The following is a 13,577-nucleotide window of genomic DNA, read 5'->3' as shown; positions in this document are numbered from 1 at the left end:
GTACTGGGGTAGAGTCAGTGTTGGTCTGTTTTGAGAATGACAACTGTCGTGTGGCTTGTATTTCCACGTACATTCTTTCAATGTGTTCTGTAGTGTGTTTCAGGCTTTTGCGTTTGAGCGCTTGAATGGTCAGTCTAATCCGTTCGGGTCACGGGTCTGGCTCAGGATTTGCGACGGTTCAAAGCGCTCTAGTTGGGCTAGACGAGAAGGCAAAGTTAACTCACCTAAAAAGGTCCCGCATGGTCACCTTGTCTGACTGTGCTGGAGCTCTGAGCTAAGTTTACCTCTCTTTGTGCTTTCACTCAGAGCATCTCAGTGATGATCTTGAGGACCAGCTCTCCATGGCCCTTGTTGTATGCACAGGTCTTCCAATAGCTCGGTACCCGTCTGGTAGCAGAGTCGAGCTTTCTGATGGGCACCCAAGATCGTACGTCATCACTGCATATCAGCCCCGGAGGAGAGGGGAGTTAAGGTTATTAATGCGCCTGGTCTTTGTGTGTATTTAGCACTGGATGTTTTCGGGATGTATGGGTGATTGACACGACATCACCACTGATTTCCAGAAAAGAAATGGAAACACACATGCTTGAGCAGTGGACGATTGCAACTTCGCTATCTATGAACGTATCTGTTGACTGTGACGACACAATGAATGAACATTACGGCTGTAATATTTTCAGTTCTAAATCAGTCATTGTAAATGCTTTTTATGGTTCATTCAAAAATATTGTAAGTATAATTTGTAAGCTATTTCTACCTAAAGTTCACCCGTGATCAGCAAAGCTTAAGTCCGTGTGAACATTTAAAAGGATCTATTGGCAGAAATTGAATTATATCCATAGGTATGTTTTCATTCGTGTATATCACCTAAAAAATAAGAAATAGTTTTTTTTTGTTACTTAGAATGAGCAGTTTTTATTACAGACGGAGCCTCTTATATGAAGTCCACACATGGTTGAACCCACCATGTCTAACAGTAGGCCCGCAGAACGAGACAAAATGGCTGTAGACAGTGCATTTTTCACGCATTTTGTGGCCACCACTGTTTCTCCTTTGTGCTTAGAAGGGGAGGGTTAAGCAACTACACCACTAGATGCCACTAAATCCTACACACTGGACCTTTAAGGGGATTTGTTCAACTTAATAACTAGCTAGTAGCTAACTTCTGTTGGTGCTGGGTAAGTAGCGTACAGGGCTGCATCTGAGCTTTTATTCCCTGAAAATTGACACTGATTAGAGCAGTGAGACAGAACCAAAATAGTAAAGTTGAGGACAGTAAAACCAAAACAACGAGCTGAAAGAAGCTAAAAAGCTTCATTGTCACAATGATGTGCTTTTGGGTTCCATCCTGTTTTTACTAAGCCTTTAACATCTGTAGAGTGAAGAAGACCTGCACAGTTGGGGAAAATTCTCTGTGAGTTTTACTCCTTTCACATCATTGATCCCTTATTGATTGAAAAATATTAGTTAGAGCAACTTTACTGAACAGGATGTAAAAATAATGAACAGGCAATCGATCAGTCAGGATAAGGCGACCAGGTGAACGGAAGTTACCTTGTCATAAGAAATCCAATACACATTATAGTTTTAAAATGCTCTATAATATGCTTCAGTAAATCACATACTTAGTGTCAACCGTTAACTTTCAGTTTTATTTACCAAAACTCATCGTGTGTGTCCTCGAGGTCTGACAAACAAGATGAAAGCATTTCCTTCCTCAAAAAACATTAACTATTAAGTATTTTTTCTTAACACTTAGTGCATTAATGCCACCTATAGACCTGTGGAACTGTGTGAAACCAGTGGCACGAATGTGTATCTAGTCATTTACACCTACCTCGTGCTTGTGTGTCCTGAAATGAAACGAAAAGGGGACTCACTGGTAAAGACATGTCTCCATAGTGCTACTAATCAAAAACTCTACAAGGAACCTTTACTGTTTAACAAACTGGTATTTAGTTCTTGTCACACAAAAGACCGGTGTTATATATATCAAGTTGACACATAAATAGTTTTATATCTTTTAACTGTCTACATGGAGCCCCTGTAACCCTTGGGATGTTTGTCAAAGGTATTAACTTACTGACAACAGAAAACAGTGCAGGGCTGCTTTATGTAATGTTGATTGCAGTTACGTAATAGTTATTGTCTTGACACTTGGAGAAGTAAGCTTTTTCCTGTAAATGTCGCAGATGATAGAAAAAGAGCATGCTGTGAGAGGTTTTTATAGCTTTTTGCTGTAAACAGCAGCCTGCTGTTGATAGAAACATGGTTGGGGGTTAACAAGAGTGGTGAGACTGAACAATTAAGTAAGTAAATCAGTGAGCTCTTGACATTACTTGCAGTCATTTTCCTATTTACTAAAAAATGTATTGATAGGTGCAGTTTAGTAACTGAGGAGAAGCTAAGCTAAAACTACTTCAATAGATCATCTTAGAAGCTAACTGAAACTGTGCAAGCTGGAACCACACAATAAATAATTGCTCATGATTTGTGTATTGACACACCTGAACAATAGAATCACATTGTAGTCCTTTCAATCAATGCACTGACACACACACACACACCTGTTGGCATAGGCACAGATGTTGTCGACCAAAGAGCAGTTCTTCAACATGGCCTCCACCTTTCCCAGGGAGACGTACTCTCCTGCCTGCAGCTTCACCAAGTCTTTCTTACGATCTGGAAGCACAACATAGAAACCTGCCTGTAATAACATGAGCATATCTACAATTGTGGAAATGTTAGTATTTCTTAAAGAGAAGGGAAGAAGCTGGGGGTAGGACCCATTTTCCATTCAACTGTGTATATCTGACCAGTGTTGTCTAGATAACAGAGAGAATTCAGGGTTTCTGGCTCACTGAAGTAAACACGACTGTGGAGTAATTCTGGGAAGTGAGGTAAAATCTGATTTGTTAAAAGGTTTCCTGCCAGACTGATGGATGGGAGAGGAGCAGAGAGGTTGTCTGGAAAAAATCCAGGAATGTGGGGCACAATGTTGATCATTTGTGCTTTTGATGTAGCAGCATCCGAACCCGGACAGATTACCCCAATCTGCACCTGTAAAACCAACCGTATATCCACTACACTTCACTTTAAACGTCATTCCTTTCCTCACCAATTATCTTGAGGCATCCGTCTTCTTGAAACTCTCCGATGTCGCCTGTGCAGAACCACCGCTGGCCATTCTCATCTACAAGGAAGTCTTCATGGTTTTTTGCCTCGTTCTTGTAGTATCCCATGGTTACGTTGGATCCACCAACCAGAATCTCTCCTCTAGGATTTGGCTTGTCGGTGCTACGGTAACCACCTGAAAGCAGGGTTTAAAATCAGTGGATTACAAATGAAAACTGCAATAAAAAATATCCAAAACTCACAGTTTTGCAACGTATTAATTTTTGCGGTGATAAAAACCTGATAGCATGTTTACTTTAAATTCTATTTGTGCTCAGCGAGCCAAGCAGGCAATAAACTCAACTTGATATGTATCAAGATTCAACAGAGCGCAATAAAACTGAGTTATGATCCCTTACGTAAAACGATAGAGGTTGTACAGGAGTGGAAGGAAAAGAAGTATGCTTTCCTTACAAGGTTATGGGCCAGCTACAGTGATTTCTCCTGAAATGCTGCCTGGGAAATGATTAATGGTGGACGAATTGGCATTCTTAAAAAACTTTTAGTGTGTGTGCATGAGATGACACAGCAAGGGAAAAAAAGCAACAACGACTGATGTGAATCTGCATGACACTGAGTGTATCATTTCATCATGGATTGTGTGTGTGTGTGTGTGTGTGTGTGTGTGTGTGTGTGTGTAGCTCCTCTCCCTGTCTCACTCACCCTCCACCCAGTCTTTAAGCTTGATCTCACAGCAAACCAGTGGACCTCCCACTCTCCCAGTGCTGTAATCCCACACTGGAACAGACAACACACAAACATGATAAGGAAGCACACAAGCATCAAGGAACGACATTTATTACCATAGCAACACGACCTAACTTGTTCCTTCGCCATGGAAACCCCATCCCAAAGGAATGTCCACAATACAGTGTTTTCCTGGCTCATGACCACAGTGGAGAGTGACAGGCAGTGGGCCATTCGGTTGGTCTACTCTGCCTGGGAAAGGCTGGGAGTATTTCTACAGTTTGACATATTTGTCTGCAATGAAAGCCAACAGATAAGCTAAAAAGTTTAAAAAAGAGCACTGGGACAGCTATTGCCGCCACAGATATGAGTGGCATGACTTTATGCACATTACAAAGACATTAGAAAACGATTTCCCTGTTTACAAGAAGCTGTAAGGAATGTCTGCATTTTCTGGGGGAGACAGTCACGTGACTGTATTTTACAGAACCTGAGCACAAATCACATCCCTTAGTTTGACAGTTTAACAACAGACTAAAAGCATTATGCTAACTGGGTTCGAAGTGTACAATGATTTGTTGCTAATGCTGATTTTTCCACACCACTGTCGAAAAAGATAACCTACTCCCTTCTCTGTTTACTACAACCCACGCACAATATATCTTCTTATTACTTTCCTCTCATCTATTTTCCAATCCCTGCTGTAAAATTCCCTCTTCATGTCCTCCCGCTGCTTTTATCTCTGCTTGCAAGTAATTTCCCACAATTGCTCAATAATGTGCAACTTTTCCAGTTAATGAACCTTCATTTGGAACAAATTACTATTTCAGATTAGTTAAAAAGCAGTCGTTACTGTTGATGTACAGATGTCCTCCACATTGAGTTATTTTTGCAAATAGACCAAGAGTCTACAGCAGCGCTAACAGCTCTGTGACAGTGGCACAGCAGTGCTAGACCTAAATGCTAACATCAGCATGCTAACATGCACACAATGTCAATACTAACATCCTAATGTTTAGCAGGTATAATGTTTATCATGGTCACCAGTTTAGTTTAGAACGTTAGCATGAATATCAAGTAATTCTGTCCTCTCAAAAACATCTCACAACATTTGTGATGCTGCCTTGTAGTCCACTGAACTACAACGCAACATCACATCTTCTCCGCTGTCAAGACAAATAAAAACACTGTGTGGAGAGTTCTATGTTCTTCTTACTGACCACCAGAGAGGGTGGAAATAACAAGCATTTGTGTAGTGTGCAGAGTCAGGTTTTAAGGCCAGTTTTATTCTGTATTGTGATGTGATGGATATTCCTAAATATTGTTATTTTTTTCATCAGTATAATGAACCGTATACTAATGCTTACGCTCGCTAATGGTTCCAGCACCGCAGGTCTCAGTCAGGCCGTATCCCTGACCCACCGGGCAGCAGAAACACACGTTCATGAAGCGTTGGGTGGCGGCGGAGAGCGGCGCTCCACCTGATAACAAGACTCGCGTCTGACCTCCCAGCAGAGAGCGAACTTTCTTGAACACCAGCCTGAATGGATAAACAGAAGGCAGGGGTAGATTGCCGGGGAGGTATAACATTAACATATGTATCAAGATGCCACTGTAACAACTTATCTACACACTTGTCACATAAAGGTGTGCTGTATCCTTTGGCGAGCTGCTCCAGTTTGTAGTTGTATGCCAGAATGAAGAGTGTTCGCTGGACACAGTTCATCTCCTCCACCTTGGTCATCACGTTCTTATAGATACGATCCATGATCTCCTGGAACCAGGAATGAAGACAGGGATGGAGGTGAGACAAAGAGAGAAAGAAAGAGATGAAGAGATAAAGAAGAGTGAGGACACATCAGAGACTATGGGAAAATAAGATACATGCTGGTCAGGAAGTCCTGCTTCTGTAGTTCAGCCAAGTGAAAGGATACAAGTTTAAGACATATGAGTTGCAGCACTGTTGCATTGCCAATACATCTCCTAATATGGGGCCCAACCAGAGCTCTGGCACCTTAAATGGGAGATTCTGCCATGGACCCAGATAGTAAGTATTAGATCTGAAGGATGGAGGCACATTAAGTATATGCTTGATGAAATCAAAACCAAGAGACATTTGTGATATCTTTTATATTTAGGGATTGTCTTCTGGTAGCATAATTTTTTTTACTGGGCTGGTAAAACAAAAGGTCCAGTGTGAAACATTTAGGAGGATCTATTGACAGATATGGAATATAATATTCATAGGTATGTTTTCACAAGTGTATAATCACCTGAATATAAGAATTGTTGATTTTATTACCTTAGAATGAGCAGTTTTTATTTGCAGAGAGAGCTTCTTCTACAAAGTCTGCCATTTTGAACCACCATGTTTCTACAGTACCCCAGGACGGACAAACAGTAGCTCTAGAGAGTTGTGTTTTTCACTGGTTTTGCAGCCATTGTAGCTTCTTCTACACATCTTTAACGGGACAGCGAGGCAAGGGAGTTGCAATGAGCAACTAGGCTGCTACACGCCACCAAATCCTGGTCCTTTAAGGAAGCTGAAGTTGGGTCTGTAGTCGCAGCTCTGGCCGTACATGACCCAATCTCAGAGCACAAGATGATTTAGGATGGCCAGAGCTCATAAAACTTAGAACAGAAAAAATCCAGAAGTCCAGAGGAACAAATTAGTTAAATTTGGAGAACATGTGTTCTTAAGTTTAGCTGCATAACAACAAGGCTCCCCAATGAATTACTCACAACCAGTGACCTACAAAACCAGAGGGAAACCAAATGAATCAACACAAGGGTAAATCTCTGGGTTGGTTAAATGAAACAGAGAACTATAGTAAACTTGTAGAAGTGAAACCTGTGCACAAAACTCAAATCTAAATCCTTCACTGTACAGTAAGAGGTTGTTGTACCCATTCACAGTAAGAGAATGTATAATTTTGTTTGACTATTGCCTGGGGGGGAAATACAGAAAAGTACAGCAAAAGGCAAGTAATATAAAAGAGAAATAGCCTACATCAGGATCTCAAACTTCTGGCCCGTGGACCACTTCTGGCCCTTCATTCATTTACTTGAACATTGAAGTGGCCCTTTTGATTGATAGAATAGTTGTTTGGTCCATAAAATGTGTAAAGATATTCACATCACAAAATCTCAGAATTTGGAATTTTTTCTTAAAAAATGACTCAAAACGTTTAACCAATTATCATATTGTTTGACAAGTAATTGTTGCAGCTTGAGTTGCATGCCTAACATGACTTGGTTTTTTGAGGTTTTACTGTCAATGGTGGAGATCAATCATCTTTCAAATCAGTCCTTAAAAGCTGGACTTAAATGGGTAAAAGGGCACAAACAAAACAAAACAAAAAAAACAATAAAAAACAGCTGTTCCCACTGTGTGTGTGTGTGTGTGTGCTGGTGTGTGTGCATGTGTGTGAATATGTGTGTGAATCTAAAGCAGTGAGAGAGGAAGTCGACACAGGATTCATGCAGCAGCCTGTTGTCATATCACAGCAAACAATTTGTATGTGTGTGTGTAAGTATGTGTGTATGAGTGTATGTGTCGTGGGGATAACCACATGGGGCTTTCTCACGTTCTGTTTACAGCTGTGAATGGTTCCAGACACTGGGGCCCTCTGCCCTTTACACTACGACCACTGGGAGATGGGGGTGGGGGTGGGGGTGGGGCTGAGCTCATGGTGTGAGAGAGAGGAAGAGAATACAGCGGCAAGGGCATACGGTCTTGGACTATCCGACGTACAGTCTAGCCAACATGAGCAATGGAATTATAATCTCCTCTGGGTTTAAGTCATTTCAAATTTCTACATTAAAACGATTAAAGTTTCATCATGGCTATTGATTGACCAATATGTAAACATCACATTACTCATCTTTGGGGTTTTGAAATTAATAAAACTCATTAACTTTCATGACATGTGTGGTCGGCATTGCAGAATTGGTGGTAAGAAAAGCTACTGATCTGCTGAAAAAAAGTTTAAAATGTTGCTTATTTGTCGGGATTTACAGAGAAACATAAGCATTGTTGTCATAAAGCCTTTTTGTCTTATATGAAGCACTCTGAATAGCATTGTTGTTAAAAGGTGCTTTCCTTAGCCTTCATTTGGCGTCGCATTTCTGGTCACCTGGTGAATTTAAGCCCAATATTCAGGCTGGCTCGGTTTTGGTCTCCATCATCTCCTGAGGGAAATATCTGACTCTTTAACGGGTATATTCTTCACTATGTTCACCAGCTAGTTGCTAACTTTATCTGACTTTGGTGCTGGGCGGGAAGCGTACAGTGGAGTTTAGAGCTTGTTCAGTAAAAGCAGCTGCCTGCTGCTGCTGGAAATGAGGCTGATGACAGCAGTGAGATTGAACCAAAAGTTGCAGTCTGTAAAACCAAAACAATGAGTTGAAAGATGCTAAAACGCAATGTAGAACTGAGGCGAACTAAAGAGTCAAATAGTAATTCTCTGTGGGTTTGTCACTATGAGCGACCTCTTTCACGTACACAGACTAATTTCATGCATTATTCATATAAAAATGTGAATTATAGCTGCTTTAATCCTCTATTATAATATTTTTTATGCAATCCTTCTTTAACCACACTGATGGCTGTGTGGATACCGTATTAGATGAAACTTTTCCTCAAATTGTAAACTCCCTCTAAAACTAATAAAGCACCCGCTCTGCTCTTTCACTGACAAAATAAATACAGCTATGATAAGTAAAGCCCATCCTGGCGTCACTGATGAAATGGATTAATCACTCAAATGCACTTCAAAGACAAGCAAGACTAGCCAACTTCAAATATGCCCCATGGTGTCTAACATGGTTTGGTGATGAAAAGCAGCATTGGATGGCGGTAGGAGGCAGAGTATTTACGTCACAGTCGGTCCAGAGGCAGAGTCCAGCAATTCAGGCCTGCTGGACTCCGTCACTGCTACTCCACAGTTGGACTATGAACAGAGACAGAGTAAAATCTGACCCGCTGCCAGACGAGGCTAAACTGAAATGGTTGAAACAGACTTTAGGGAGAGTGACTCAATGAGAGATACTGTGAAGGCGAAGGCTTCTCAAACATTATACTGTATAATGCGTGGAGTTGTGCTGAGTGTACTGTTTTGACATACCGGGACAGCTGCCATCAGAGTGGGTTGCAGGACGCTGGTGTCTCCCTTGCTTCCCTTCTTGATCTTCGTTGACTGGAAGGGGAAAAGAATGATTGCATCACATTTGAAACTTCTTATTTGAAGACTTGTATCTATTTTACATTGTTTTTGTTTATTAAGTGCAATAAGAGGGATGCATTAAATTACCCTGCATCCATAATTTTCGGAAGTCATGTAAAGCAATATTTTAGTGGTTTTACGGAAGAAGTCTGGGACAAATTCACTCATATAAAGCAGGGCTGTGATATGGCCTTAAAATAACCACATCTGATTTACAATTTTAGTCAATTTTTTTACGATTCTAACGTAAATTCAAATGAATTGATTTATCGTCCAGCTCTAATAAAATATGAGGCTTTAAAAAGCATATATAAATAATAAAAATACAACACATCTTCTTAGTAGCGTCCATGTTGTTACCACATTACGACTTAAAGCTCACAAACACAACAAAGTCAGACGAATGACCTCCCAACTCGGGAAATGGGACCACCTGATGCGTTCAAGTGCTTGAACACACCAATTACTATTTGATACAGTGACAAATTTGCTGGTGTTCACTAAGAAGATGCAGTAATTTATGGCACTATGGTGGTATTGAACTTTATTGTCCAACGACAATAAGCTTTCTTTTGAGGTACACTCCACAGGATTCCAAAACTGTGAGTGCGTCATGATAGTATATATGTGTTAGTATTCGTAATTGTCTTAAAACAAGCAGCCACAAGAGGTTTGACTAAAAATAAGTTACATTTATTATGGATTGAGTCAACTTTCTGTACTTTACAGATATTCCTAATTGAGTCTACGGACACATTGTGGTTGGTTCTCAAAATACTGATGTTCGATAACCAGCCCCAGCTGTACAACATGGACATACAGTATTGCAATATAATTTGCTAAAAGAGCTCATCTGGCACAAAAAAAATCTAGTGTATACCCGTAACGGAGTACATTAGTAACATTAACTTTATGATGAAATACAAAAACAGACTTGTTTCAGTCTTACTGTACCTGGTCAGCGAGAGTCTGAGGTGAGGAATAGCCGATCCTACAGCCATGAGAAACACATACGAGCTCTGCACTGAGCTCCAGTACATGGGCGAGAGGCAGGTAGCCAATGTAGGTGTCTTCCTCACTGTAGACACAAAGACACTCTTATAAACAGTTCTGAATGTAATCAGTGCCAGCTCATTTAAACTAGTTAAGTTAAAAAAGCTGAATAAATGTAATACATACATACAATGTGCTGTATAAGAGTTTTAATTAAAATTCAAACTATCAGGATCTGAAAATCTCTGAAATCATAAATCATATGATAGTAATCTTTAGAAGATAAAGCAGGCTTAATTTAAAAGGCTTTTAAATTCTTTAAAAAAAAAAGTCTTTTTTTTTTAAAGGCCAACTTTTCCTTTGCTTGGACTTAAAAATGATCTATTTGTACTTCTGGATCCTCCAAATTCTAGGGAACCACATTTCACTGGACATGTATGCAAGTCATACAGTCATATTACTAATACACAAAGGAAAGATATAATTTTTCTAAAAAGACTGATTGATTTTGTAACATCCGTAAGCCCTTTAACCTCTGTCCTCCCAGGTTTTTCCTCCACTCATACTGAACTCCCTCCCTTCTGCATTTCCTCTCACCCCAGTCTCGTTCCCTAGAGAGAAGGGTCGGTTTTTGTTTTAATGTAAACACTTGTGTTGTATGATGGTACTAGCTGGCTGACTCATACTTGTGCACGTGCTCAGTTGACACAGACGCCTCGAACAAGAAGTTAGCCTGAAAGAACATTTGGCATTTTTCCTTAAACCCATTACGCAACCTTATAGCTATCGACATTATAGTCAGTGACTTATTAATGAAAGAAGAGAGTTTGAGACAGCAGATTAGAGGAAGTTAATGTCCTCTCTGTGCTAATATAATGCAATTTAAACTGCTCGTCTCTTCTAAGGAATACACTGAGCTGAGCAGATTCCCCAAAGCATAAATGGATTAAAGTGTATACAGCACTCAGCCCAGTTTGGGCAAACAGTATCAGTGAGACAAATAAAAAGGCAATAGTGTATTATTTTGCTCACAACAATAGTAATGTAAAATGTACGAAGATTTTTTTTTCCCGGAAACATCCCTCCTTCCCACCTCCCACAAAAAGCTCCACCATTCAAATGGCTTGAATTAGTTTGGGTTAAAAGAATATTTCAACATTTTGGACTGTTATTTGTTGTTTGTTCAATCCATACAAAACCTGAGTAGTAAAAACGTTATTTTATAGGGGTTTATGTCTTGTTCTTGTCACTACCCTGTTCCAGTCTTTATCCTTAGCTAAGCTAACCGGCTGGTGGCTTCATATTTAGTGTACACATGTGACAGTGGCAAGTGAAAAAGCATTTTTTGACATGAGTGCCATTAAAAATATAAATATCCAATTTGGTACAGATATATAATACATTTTTGATACCTTGCTTTGAGAAATATAAACATATTTTTCTACTAAATGTTTTTTAATGTAACAAAATAAAGTCAAATGGTAATTGTTAAGTAACACAAGCAGCCATACAGGAACTTTGCCTAAATTAAAAATCAGGCACTATCTGGTCTTACTACACAGGTAGAAAAAAGTAGATAGAAAAATGTCCCCCAACCATATATCACTTTGAATTTTTTCTCTGTGATGAGTTTGTGTTGCCTACCACAGGTTGGGTATCCGCTCGGCCATGCCCGTGATACCAGCGATGATGTTGCTATGGGAGATCATGACACCCTTTGGTATGCCTGTTGATCCGCTGGTGTACATGATGACTGCAATGTCTGATGGCAGCGGCTGCTTACGCTCACGTGCCACTGTAATGTGAACAGAGAAAACACACGTACATGCAAAAACACACATGGGAGCTGATTATAACAAAACTGCATTAAACTCACGGCTTGTAACATGACACTGTGATTTGTGTGTATTGTATTTATATTTTAACAGACACACACACACACACACAGGAACACAGACTAAACTATAACAGCTATGCACAAAAAATGCCTCATTGTTTATACATTGTCCACACAGACGCATTCTTGGAATAAAAGTAATAGCCTCCGTCTGTTCCATTTGCTGCATGTGTGCAGGATAAACCGACTGGATAAAGGAAAATGCAGCGGGTGTCAAAGTCTAGGGAAATATTTAAAAGTGTCTATAATTCAATAGAGGCTGTGTGAAAGACAACGTGGATGGAAAATAGTCAGCTGTGATATTAAACAATCAGGCCCCTCTTGGCACAATGCAGGGTTTGTGTCTGACTGTGCTAGCCAAAAAACACTATCTCCTTTATCCTCTTTCTGACACACTCTCTTGCAGTCCTCAGTCTCTCCTCTTTATTCGTGTACTTTATCTTCCCTTTTTAGTAAGACTTCAATTGTGTATATTTGGTGGGCACTATGTTATCTTCTATTGATCCAGCCCTGCCTCTCAGTAGGCCTAAATCTTCTCTCATATTGCATCCATGCAACAAGTACCCTACTTGTGATTCTTCAGCTGACACTAAAATTTGCAGGCAGTGGTGCTAACCCTAAAGGCCTGAAGTAATGCTTGAAATGAACTAGTTCACAGTACATGTCACCCATCCAGGTCTGAAGGAACAAGTGTTTGTAGCTGCTTATCGTGTTGCACTTCTACATGCAAAAAGTGACAGAAGAAGTTGCAAATTGAACGAAATACGAGAGCTTGAGAAACGAGATTGGCACCTAATCTGCAATCCTTCACAGTCTTAAAGTGGGTGTGTCGCAGCCCCCCTAAATATGTTGTCAGGAAGGTGTGGAGGGAGGGGGTTTCAGATGCTGTTAGACCATCCAAGAAGCTCTTCGGTTGAAGTATTCAGACCTGCCCTGTGTTAAAACAATGCAAGGGGCTATGTTGTCGGGGTTGTGTTGCTTTAGGCACGACAATGAAATACAATCCAGGAAGTCCTGTTTGGGTAAAGGATCTGCGAATATGAAAGCTTATTGGATGCTGCACAGTAGTTTATAACATTATGAGGCAGGATTTTACAACTCTGGAAAGCGGCAACTACTTTATTTTTCCTGAAGTAAACAGCAGAAAACAATTGTCCTCATTGGAAAGTAAGCAGGAGTGTGCGATTACATGCGTTCGATGGACTGAAGCAGTGCCTTGCCAGATGACGTCTCATTGCACTGCAGCAACAGTTGAATCAAGGTCAACGTTTCTGATGGACCTTGCAATGTCCTGCAGGAGCCCCTGGCTCCACTGAAATGAATGCGAGGGCTGTGGCTTTTTTACGCTTAGCTAAAGTTGGTCTTAACGTGGCCTTAGGGAGAGCCCTCACATGGCCTCCCGTTTTTCCCATGATTCTTGATGATGAATCAAGAGCATGAAGTTACACAGTTGATGGACTGTTTGCATCATTGCCTGCCAGTAGGTGAGGTTTCCAGTCAAGGCCTCTAATCAAGAGGTCGTAGTGACTTTTGATATAAAGGAATGCAAAAATGGAGCGACTCCTGCGAGCTAGTTCAGGCAGACAACTCGAGCTGCGCTG

The 13,577-nt window shown here is 40.5% G+C and overlaps 1 protein-coding gene across 1 annotated transcript in view; it reads right to left on the bottom strand.

Moving 5' to 3' along the window:
• Positions 1-302: 302 nt before the first annotated feature.
• The window catches only part of acsl3a (acyl-CoA synthetase long chain family member 3a), a 31,983-nt gene continuing 18,708 nt past the window's right edge, over positions 303-13,577 (bottom strand). The window contains exons 6-14 of the mRNA XM_035680394.1: positions 11,724-11,874; positions 10,041-10,164; positions 8,988-9,059; positions 5,496-5,635; positions 5,229-5,401; positions 3,838-3,912; positions 3,119-3,310; positions 2,568-2,682; positions 303-408 (exon numbers count right to left, since the gene is read on the bottom strand). Of these exons, the coding sequence (XP_035536287.1) occupies positions 303-408; positions 2,568-2,682; positions 3,119-3,310; positions 3,838-3,912; positions 5,229-5,401; positions 5,496-5,635; positions 8,988-9,059; positions 10,041-10,164; positions 11,724-11,874 (1,148 nt within the window). The remainder of the gene's footprint in view (positions 409-2,567; positions 2,683-3,118; positions 3,311-3,837; positions 3,913-5,228; positions 5,402-5,495; positions 5,636-8,987; positions 9,060-10,040; positions 10,165-11,723; positions 11,875-13,577) is intronic.

The sequence above is a fragment of the Morone saxatilis genome, unplaced genomic scaffold (genome assembly GCF_004916995.1).
Source record: "Morone saxatilis isolate NCDOM2014 unplaced genomic scaffold, NCSU_SB_2.0 Contig8, whole genome shotgun sequence".
Classification (NCBI taxonomy): Eukaryota; Metazoa; Chordata; class Actinopteri; family Moronidae; genus Morone; species Morone saxatilis.
The sequence above is the reverse complement of the archived record's forward strand: the minus strand, read 5'-3'. Positions and strand labels throughout refer to the sequence as shown.